Raw genomic sequence first — 11560 nt, forward strand, 5'->3', positions numbered from 1 at the left:
ACGCTATAAGTCACAAAGAACGTCTCACGTGCTCAACAATACGTCTTTCTCTGTCCGCAGTTCAATTACCCATTACATTGTTGCCGTCACGTCTTGACCGTCTTATATGTACAAGAATACCGAATCTAGTAACCTCTCGAGGTTTCATGAACGTTCTAGAAGTGCATGACGTGTTACTAGAGTCACGTGACCTACGCTGTCGTAACACAACTTACATAGCCTAACAAACACATCTTAAATGTTCTCGCTCAGAAATTGCTTTAAAAGTTTAGTTATATTGTAGGTCAATCAATGAAGTTAGTTGATCATTTCTACTGGCAAAATGAGTAAAATATAATAAAAAATGAACTTTTTACAAAGTAACACATTATATTTTAAAACAATAACTTATATAATTTTTGTTTAAGAAATATATATATATGGCATTTATAATATACTCTTTCATCATAAAACTAATCAATAAATCAACAAAAACATACTAAACGCCTTATTATCAGTGTATAAAAGTACAGAAAAATCATAACATCTTTTATATAACTACATTTCAGAGGTTTACAGAGATTTATTGTTTATTCATAATTATGCAGAAAGCTTCACAATGGGATATCTGTGCTCTGCCCACAGACATACCGCTGTGCTATTGGGGGCACAGAGATTTATACTTCACATGTTTACAATATATTTCTATGATGTACCTGACACACCATTTCATTAGTTTTTGTTAGAGGGCGTAGTAATATCATCATGGCAGAGTGTATAACATCTTGTTTTCGAAAATGTTTGGATACGCCAAATTTGGGGTACAACTCATTAGAAGAAACATCTGACATAGTATTGTTAGACACAAAAAACATGGGTATGTGTTTTGCTTTATTTATTATATTACTTTACTAAAAGAATCCAACAACGTTTTGAATTACACTTTAATATAACATAAGCTTACACTACAGTTACAATTTGAACTAACAACTTACATGATTTGCAATTTCAACTTTCAGGATAGATTTTTTTAAAATAAAAAAACAGCTAAAATGGGATAGAAAAATATATCACGTTATCAGTTAAAAACAACGTTTTGCCAGTGTTAACGTGGCATCATCAAGCTAGGCTTATTATATATAATATTAAGCTACTTAGCAGTAACTACCAGTGTCAGTAGGTGTAAAATTCTGTATTATCAAGGAGTTTCGTTGAATTTTAAATAGCGAAAATTACGAAACTTATGATTAACGAAAAAAAACAATTCATAATCTTACTTGTACTGTAGAATGCAGTATAAACTGACTTTTGCACTATGCGAATGGCTAATTCTAATAAAATACTTCAATTGAAAACCTATATGCGTGAATTTATATTACATTGATAAATGAAAAGAAAACTGTCAACAACCAAATGTTAAAAATCAAGTATGAATGTATGAATTTATATATTTAACTATTAAAATGAAGGAGAGATTTTGTATTCAAATAATTTACGGGATTAACAGATGTGTATTTGTCATGATGTAAACTGTTGTCAAGGCAACATATTGTCTGTTTTCAGTTCCAATTCATCTTTTTCTTTTTTGACATGGTGTCGGTTGGAATTGTGCATATCAACTTATGAATTATCTAATAAAGATCATAAAATTTATTATATGGCTTTGTTTTTTCAAATTAAAAGACAAATAGGTATTTATTAGTGGTTTTAAAATTTTGTTTGTGTTTTTATACAGAAAATGTTTCTGGATATAAAAAACAACAACCCAGAACAATAAAGAGCAGGAAGAAAGCTATCTTTTTATATATTGCTGACTCTTATTAGCCAAGCACCCACTCAACAATGCTCTATTTTTGGGGCTAACATTTGCCCATTGGTTGCTGCTAAATGATAGAGGAATGTTTAGTGATCTTATACCTGATTTACAACTAGTGGGAATATTGTTACCTTGAAATAAAAAGTGCAAACTCAGCATGTAATAGCACTGTAGACTTTTTCCTTTGTTTTTGGTGTAAATTAATTTAGTATTTTGATTATGGGAGATTTATATATTTGCAACTGCGACTTTTCACTCAGACACTTCCATGGCCGAGAACTATAATTCTCTGAAAATCGCTAATATTATATTAATATCATTATTATTGTAGATATAAATTCATATGACAACCATATCTCAGTATACAATAATGTAGGTAATATAAGATGATAGCAGCTTTTATACTGCAAGTATAGCTATAAGTAGAAGAAAGCTAACACATTTTGCTAAGTGTTTTGGTAAGTTTTGGATAAACGTAATCTGCAATATAAGTTTATGGCTGGGCATAATCTGACTGTAATTTGTAAAACTCAAACCTCGTATATTTTGTTACTTGTGTTTTTTTATGTTTACACCTCCATTCAGATTTCGATTTAGCATTTCATTTGATTAGTATGCATTGTGGCTGAAAATGTGAAATAGGATATCTTTAGCCAAAAATTTATTTCAGTTTCAGCCTTTTTTTGTATAAACTTCATTCTTTATTTGTCTGATCTAGGTTTGAACTAGGTAGAGCTGAAAGGCGGAAGCTCAATGCTGATAATATAATATTCTGGACAAGATTTTTCTATTCTTATAGTGGCAAAATGCTCCTGTCAACCATGTTTGATCATCTTAGTTACTAATAGAATTGTTGAAATTTTAAAAAATTTTAATTCTGAATAGTTCAATTTTTTGTTTTCTTTTTTATAAAACAATAAATGTTTAATTGTACAGATAGCACGTAATCTGCACATTACTGCACATTATTATCAGCTCAATGTTGATAATAAAATATTCTGGACAAGATTTTTCTATTCTTATAGTGGCAAAATGCTCCTGTCAATTATGTTTGATCATCTTAGTTACTAATAGAATTGTTGAAATTTTAAAAAATTTTAATTCTGAATAGTTCAATTTTTTGTTTTCTTTTTTATAAAACAATAAATGTTTAATTGTACAGATATACCTTGTGATGTTATAAAAAGCAGATCTAAATGCTTATGTAACCGTATAATTCCAAAATTGCATTAATGAAAGTGTTTTTTCAAATCAAATCTAAGTATTTAAATTTTTATTATTATATCAGTTACACGAGGCTTAGAAGGGTTGATTGGAGCATTTAAATACCTGATGAATTGAAAAATCCTGTACATTATATCAGCATTAAACTAACTTCAGGCTCTAAATAAGATAAATGAAAAAAATATTGGTAAAGCTGATCTAGTCTGAATGTTTCCTAGGGTTTCATTGTAGTGTAGCACTATTAAAATGGTCTGTGGTACTTCATTTCAAAATTATTAAAATTTTGCTCAATCTTTAGCCATTAAAATATATGTCTAACAAGATGGAGTGAAAATTTGAGTCTCTGCACTATTAGTAGGATTATATAATGTAAAAAAATAAGAATTTAAGAAAAGGCCATTCAGCTCATCAAGGTCATCTCTCATTCACTGAGGAAGACAATTTTTTTTTCAACTCCAACTTGAATACAACCTTTAACATCAATGTACCTATCCAGCAAAGTTTTAAAATAATTCAAAGTAATTGCCCATGCTCCATCAATAAGCAAACCATTACACAAATTCTCCACTGCCAAAAGTGCACAGGAAAACTATTTAACCCTTAACAAAGTTGTACACTCAAACTAATCCTCTTCCTATAGCAGGTATAATTCTAGTATCTTGTTTTTGTACCCTTTCCACAATAGAAATATCCTTTTTTGTGGCAAGGGGACCAAAAATGCACACAGTAAATAACAAGAAGCCTCACTAGTTTGATATAAGACTGTGATAAATTTGTTCTTAAATTGTAAATTCCTATAAATGGAAACAAGAACTTCCTCTTCACCAAAACATAGCAAGGGGCCATAGGATTTGGTCAACAGTCTCACTTTAATTCTTCCATTTTTCCATAACACCACTACATTCTTACCTAGTTTTCATACCCCAGCTACATATTAAACTTCATACATCCCAGTATTAAAACTTTTTTTTTTGACAATCCATTGAGACTACCACTGTTCTTTTTGATAACAAACATTCTAAACAGAATTTTCTTTTCCAACTATATTAACTCTTTTCAACCCAGGCTAGGTCGGACCGACCTCATAACCAGTGTATGCTTGTTACAGTTATAACTTTTAAATTAGTAAGTGAATGTTAACGAAATTTGGCAGTTTATCAGTAAACATTACAATGCTTTCATATGAAAAATATCTATTTTTTTTTATTAAGTCTTAAGGCTTTATGAAAGTGTTATATGAAAATTATCAGTCTTTCATTTTGTGAAACTAACCAGTTTTGCCAATGCATGTGCTGCTAACTTTTTCACCAATCCAATAAGGAACCAACTTATCAGTCTGTTGTGGGACACTGCATGAAATTCTTTTTGAAAGTCGAGGTATTTAATGTCAATAGTGATGCCTCCAAAAATGTGGAAAGCTTATTGAACAAACTCCAACAAATGGTTCTGGTTGTTTCTTAGGCCTGATAACAGAAAGCACTCCGATACTGTATGATATGTAGCTGCCTCATTTTGAATACACAAGTGTCATGGTTACTAAATACTCAGAGTTAATGTGAATCATTTAAAATTAAACTTCCTGAGAATGGTGCCTCTACTCCTGGAAGAAAGGAGAAATTAATTGAAAAGTAAGATCACATTCTTTGATACTATGCATTGTACAATACACTCTTACTGTTTTACCAAGTTTTCAGCAAAAATACTGTGGCCTAGAATATTGAGCAGTTTGAGTCAAAGCATATCACATAAATTTATCATTTTTAGATCAATGATAGATGATTTACTTAAGAACAGTATGTAGTTTGAGATTTAAAAATTCTTATTTAGATTGCTTTAAGTGTAGTTTTCATGAATTTTCCAGCATGATAAGAAACCATGACCAATTTCCCTAACCACATCTGCTTGCTTAGGGAACATGTATATGCCAAGTCATAGTGGAATATTTTCTTATCTATATGCAAGAATAATTTGTCCAATAGCTTAGAAAAAATTTCAAAGTCTACTCAAAAATATTTTGCATACTATCAAATAATTCAAACTAATTCATTCTACTGTCATGTAAGCATTAAAAATCTTCATTTTCCTTCAGATTTTCCTGAACCAAGCTTTGTTAACCTTTTATTGTAGATTACTCACTCAACTAGAATAAGACTGCATAAAGATGTGTTTTGTACAATAGAAGTAAATTACATACAATTATAAAGCAGGAATACATATCTTCACACAGGGCCTCCCAAAAATGGTATTACAGGAAGAGATTGCTAACATTCACAAGCTAAATGATGCATTATAAATGTTTTAATCAAATTTCAACTTTACAGTCCTATTTTGACTACAGTTCATGATAGTGGGCCATTTATTGTTCAAGAATCATAAGTATACATACCCTTTCAATTCAATGGTACAAGTTCCATTGGCTTGTTTTTAGGGATATAAATCTCAATTTTACAACATTTTTTAAGCACTTTTCACACATTAAAAATAGATATCTCATAAAAATATAATTTTTCAATGAACTTTATGTTCAAACTTCTATTCTAATACCAATGTTATGATGTAATAACTGTTATCAGAAGAGATCCTCAAATTTTCAATACAAATTACAATTGTAACTGATTAATCAAGTGGAAAATGAATTTTTATAATAAATATAAAAAACATGGCAATACTAAAAAACATCTTTAATACAGATGTTTCAGAATTTCTTTAAATTTCATCATTAGCGTTAATATATCAAAAAAGTTAGTTCATAATATTTGAACTACAAAAACAACATTAGCATTGAGTGAGTTTTCATATTCAATCAGAAGTTAAGAAAGAACAGATTTAAATGGTAACAATATAATGGAATGTACAATAAAACGTGCCATACACATGTTTAATAAATAACTGTTAAGAGAAACTATTATAGAGAAAGGCTTAAATATGAGTATAAACACTAACCTTAAAATAATAATAAATATCAAATAAAAACACTGAGAATCTGGAATTGATTACATTAATGACAATAGGGAGGAGTTGATGTTATTATTTAGAGATGTATTCAATAAGTTACTTCCTCTTCTCGTAAGATTACCTTTTCTCCTTTGTGCTGCCCTCTATATGCAAACTTTTTCAGAAACGCATGCCATGAAGCTTCATTCTCCCGCTGTTGGAATTCAAAGTTCCAACACATCTCTTCTGCAAATCATTATGTGTCACCTCTCCACCAATAGGAGAGCACTACTATTATGTGACACATTATTCCCTCTATGTGCCACTACCGAACTATCACTTCTTGTTTGGCAGCTGTCGAGTTCATACTTTCTTTTTTTTACATTTTTCAGTTACCTGGAAGTGGTTCATTTTTTATATTTTTCTTTACTTCATTCTCTTGCTTCCAATTTTTGCAGGCCTTTAGATGAGATCCTTCAAGCAGGCATGTGGTTGACTCCCCATACATTCATCTCTCATTATTTACACCATCTGGCTGTTTCATCTCCTGCTGGATTTCAATTCCCACCAGGCACCATTATTCAATCAACTCTCCATCTTTTTCAGCTCCCCTTTGACATTTATTAGGATCCCACCTCCTAGAGTATGCTTATTTCCTTTGGATGACCAAGATTGATGTCTCAGATGCATTACTTCAGATTTTCATCACACGGTCTTCAAGGTGGTTCCTACAATTCATTCATTGGGATCATATCTTCCAGTTCAGGCATCTTCTCTTTAGCATTGTGTTGGCCCATACATCTTCAACAAGAGTTGTCAGGGCCTTCATGTGCCATCTCCAAGGAGTTGGTCTAAAATTCCATTACTACATGAACAGTTGGCTTCTTCTGTCCCATTCATAGGAGGAGTCTTACCTTCACACCTCTCTTCTTCTGTAGGAAGCCACCCATTTAGGGTGGCTTGTGAAAATTTTCTTACCCCCACCCAATACCTCATTCACCTGTGAGTGTTTTTGAATATCTTTCTCAGCCAAGCTTAACCTTCTCCTTTCTGCTTTCAAGTGGTAGAACATTCTGTCACCAAGATGCAAGCAACTCCTACTTGTTCTGTTTAGAGGTTGTATTGCTTGTAGGGACCATGGCTTCCCTGAAACTGCTTATTTCATTGGGCAATGCTCATATGCACCTTCTTCAATGGTCCTTGCATGATCAGTGGAATCATTCATAGGAACCTTTGGACTCCATGGTTCTCCTGTCCCTCCTCTTCTTACAGATCTTTTTTGGTGGCTGGACCACATCTATACTACTGTCAGTGTGCCTCTACCCAAACCTGATTTACACATCTTCACTGATGTTTCACTCTCAGGATGGGGTGCATTTCTGAAAGACAAGCTTACATTGGGCACTTGGACCCAGGATGAGTCTTTACATCAATGTGCTCAAACTTTTGTCAGTGCATTGTTGGATTGGTGTAGGATCAGCCCACGCATTCCCTCATCTTACTACTACCCAGATCTCAGTTCCCTGGTGGTCTGATGGGATCATTATAGAACCGGCCTACACAAGTTCCCATACATGTGGTTGGTGGGGATCCTTCTCATATTGTGGACCGGATAAAATATTTCCAGCACCACATGGTTTTGGACCAGAGTTGACCCACCATGTTTGTATTCCCCCTTCCTACCATTGTGAGGATGTCAGTTTCCCAGGTGGCAGGATGTTGGTTATGTACTGGGTCTGCACACATGTGCCGAACCTAGACTGTCAGAACAGAAGTTACTTTTCCCTTGTGTTTCGTAGTCATGGGGTGAAGATGGTTGGGACCTTCCTTGTACTTTGGACAGGAAGACACATACCTGATGCTGCCTGGTTTTGGACAGGAGTTGATCCACTGACTACCAGCTGTCATCTACTGTTCAGTTCAGTTGAAGTGTGCATTTACTAACAAATCTTGCCCTCCTTCCACAGCTGGTGTCAGTCCAAGAGTCTGACAGTAGAGTTGTGGCATAACACACCAATGACATGTATTTTATGTATTCCTTCTGCAGCAGTTTTGGTCAAAGAATCTGTTGGTAGAGTTGAGAATAACATGCACTAATGATTTCTGTGCTTTCCTCCCAAAGCTGGTGTAGGTCCAATAAATCTAGTTGTAGAGTTGAGGTGAGCACCTGGTACAGTCTGAATATGCTCCAACCATGCTACAACACATATTGTTTCAATGACCTTTTTTTTGTTCTTATTTGCTTATACCATACCCATGACACATGGGGCTTGTTTACCTCTTCCTCTCTTCCAATCTGGGCGAAGAGTGTACTCTGGAAAAAATAAGGTACGGTCTCCCACAGGAGTGCCCCTATGGAGACCCTGCTATTAGGTGTCACACTCCATGGTTTTCCTTTGGGTGCTTTCTGAAGGAAGCTTATCTACTTAGATAACTTTTGCACTTGTCCCTCTACCATATCAACATGCGGTTCTAGCTTTCTGTGTGAAGAGGTGTGTATCACCTAAGAAGTTAAAATTTTCCTTACCTGAAAGTGTATTTCTGATACATACTCACCTCTTCCCACTCTTTCTACCCACTTCTGGTGCTACTTAGTATTCCTTGCCTTGTCAAAGAATGAAGATCATGAGTGCAAAAGCATATAGGGAGCTTGTGTGCAATGAGGTTGTGTCACCTTCCTATTAGTGGAGGGCTATTACTGCATAATAATGTTATTATGCAGTTGCACAAGTCATGAGAAACCTTGTGAATTTAAGTGGGAATTGCCTAAAGGTAAGTGGCATGCAAATCTTCACAACAGATGCATGAGGAAGATAGTGTGAAGAGGTGAGTATCTGTTGGAAATACATTTTTAGGTAAGGAAAATGTTAACTTACAGCAGCACCAAGGCACTAGCTAATTATTTTTTGGACAAGTGATTATTTATGTGAAATATATTTTCAGGTAGGGAAAACATAACTAAGAAGAATGTCATCTAGTTGTGTATTTTGTGTTTTCAGAATATAGCAGAAAGAAATCAGAGTCTTTTATCCATTGATCTCCCATATAATCTTCCCAACTTCAAGAAGATCGCCTCTTACCTTTATTTTCTCAAGAGAAAATAAATTAAGCAATATTAACCTATCCTCAGAAGATATCATTTCCATCCCAGGAAACATCCATGTAGCCCTCCTCTGACCATTTCCAATAAGTCAAAATTGTTTTTTACGGATCAAAACTTTGAATGTAGTTTATTTAGAATAATTTTTTGTACCGTATGGAATTATAAATAATTGTGCATATACCTTATAACATCATGGTACTGTTCCATTTTTTAACAGATAATTTTTCATTGTATTAGGAATTTGGCTCTTTTCCTAATATGTATTTATGAAAATAACCTAAATTTCAAAGTTGGAAAACATTTAAGATACTGGCTCATGAGTTACTATTCTGTGTAAACTCAGACTGAAAGCAATTTAAACTGGCTAGGATTAGGAATGGTGCTTTTATCAACTAAAGGCTTTTGTTCTATGCTGATTACTTCATATTGTTTATGTTACTGTAATAACCTCATTCAGGAAAAAAACAAAACTGTCTAATGGGACCTGGCTGTGACAAATTGTCCAACAGGTAACACCTTACCTGTCTGATTTATACCAAAGTAACCAAACTCGATACCTCTATGTAGCATTGTTCCAGACAAGAAAAGATATTGAACCTGGTCAAGTCAAAGGGTCAACATTTAGTCAGTGTGTTACCTGTCCTTGAATTTTATTTAATCTTGTGCTAAAAAGCTATTAGTGCTAGTAGTTTTTTTGTCAGGTATTATTCTGGTGGAATTGAGAATTCAAACAAATGCTACATAAAATACTTATGAGGAAATAAACCCTAGGGTGAAACCCTACAAATATAATGTTAAAGTGATTTTTATAAGAGGTTAATATTGCTGCAGTGTTACAGAAAGGTAGTATTCTTTGTGTGCTTTGAAACAAATTAACTTAAATTTATCCATTCAAGAGAAATCTGAATAATATTTGCATAACATGACCTGTAAGTTTACAGTCACTGTACATGTATATAGGGCCTTCTATGTATATCTGCTTGAAAGTAATGTTAAGATTGATATAGAAAAATGAGGTTTAGCAACATATGTGAGAACATGAAAAAAGACAATGTGACAGATACTATTCAGCCCATCACAGCTGATTAAACATTTTTCTTCAGTTACAATCTAGCCAATACATTCAATGCAAACACATGAATATATTAAATAAATATATAAATAAATTATTTAAATAAATAAATAAATTTTTTTTAAATAAATAAATAAATTTTTAAATAAATTTTTGAACCTTTATTTTATTTTTTGCCACTTTTTGTAAATGTCATAAAATGAGTACTGTAAAATCAATTGGTAGTTATATAATCTTGTCTTAGTTCGAAGTAAGGAGCCACTTAATTATTATAAAATTAATCAAAAAACATTTCTCAAGATGAATAAGATTTTAAATGTAATTGTAAATACAGTTTACAAAGTATTTATTTTTCTCCAGGTCAAGATGTGGTGCTTGTGAAAAATGGACTTAGAATCTGTGGTAGTGGTGGAGCTCTTGCTAACTATCCTTTAGTTCAGAATAAAGCATATTTTGAAGTAAAACTACAGCAAAATGGTGAGAATTCTCTATGCTTCATCTGGCTTATAACTATAAATGCACTTTGTAATCATTAAACAACCAGAAAAAAGAAACGTATTACTACGTAGAAATTGGTGAAATAAATCTCTGAAAAATTTCAAAAGCTAGCCATTTGTATATCGTCTCACTCTGTGTTAACCATATGCTATTGATAAATCACCAAAATAATAAGAACATGTACCAAAATATTGTTTTTATCTAGATTTTATAATATACGTCACAGACATGAAAGTGATCAGGGGTTGTGTGTACCTGGACCAATAGGTGTAAGAATTATATCTTTAAAAGTGAGGGATCTGTCGGATTCTTAAGATTGGACACTTAATATCTTTTATGCTCTTGAGATAGGTTTTTTTGCCAATTAATTCATTTCATTTATCAAATTTTTGAAATTTATTTAGATGCTTTTACTTTAAACTTTTTTTTATAAGTACAGGGTGTCCCAGAAGTCTGATTCCATAGGGAAAAATACACACTTATTCTCAATTTATTTGTTATTCAAATTGCATTCTGTTAACAGCCATACACATATCAATTCTTGGTATACTGTGCCATCAGGGTATTTTCTTTCCTGAAAGATGTAAAATTGACATGAGAAACGTGTTTGTTTAATTTTATGAACATAATGTCTATTTTCCCTATGGGTCCATACTTCTGGACAACCTGTATAGGTATGATAAATTTGCCAGTATTCACTCTGGTTCATTCACCTGTGGGCACTTTTTAGGTGTCAAATGCACATTTGCATATCAGATTTCAAATATTAAGTAAAAATATTATTCCGATACATTATTTCCTTCAACTCGCCTTCCGCACCCCCCCCCCCCCATTGGAATCAAATTATTCCAACGTGTGTCTTATGCAAATCATCATGTGTCACTTCTCTACCAGTATGAGAATAGTACACTCACATGACACATGTGACTCTCTC

At 32.9% G+C, this 11560-nt stretch overlaps 1 protein-coding gene across 2 annotated transcripts in view; it reads left to right on the forward strand.

Moving 5' to 3' along the window:
* The first annotated feature begins 708 nt into the window (after positions 1 to 708).
* Positions 709 to 11560, forward strand: part of LOC106469579 (SPRY domain-containing protein 7-like) — a 25304-nt gene continuing 14452 nt past the window's right edge. The window contains exons 1-2 of one of the 2 annotated variants that reach the window (XM_013930082.2): positions 709 to 856; positions 10489 to 10605. In XM_013930082.2, coding sequence (XP_013785536.1) covers positions 745 to 856; positions 10489 to 10605 — 229 coding nt within the window. In that variant the 5' untranslated portion in view covers positions 709 to 744. The remainder of the gene's footprint in view (positions 857 to 10488; positions 10606 to 11560) is intronic. The other variant, XM_022398152.1, reaches the window with a different exon arrangement.

The sequence above is a fragment of the Limulus polyphemus genome, unplaced genomic scaffold, assembly GCF_000517525.1.
Source record: "Limulus polyphemus unplaced genomic scaffold, Limulus_polyphemus-2.1.2 Scaffold3555, whole genome shotgun sequence".
Classification (NCBI taxonomy): domain Eukaryota; kingdom Metazoa; phylum Arthropoda; class Merostomata; order Xiphosura; family Limulidae; genus Limulus; species Limulus polyphemus.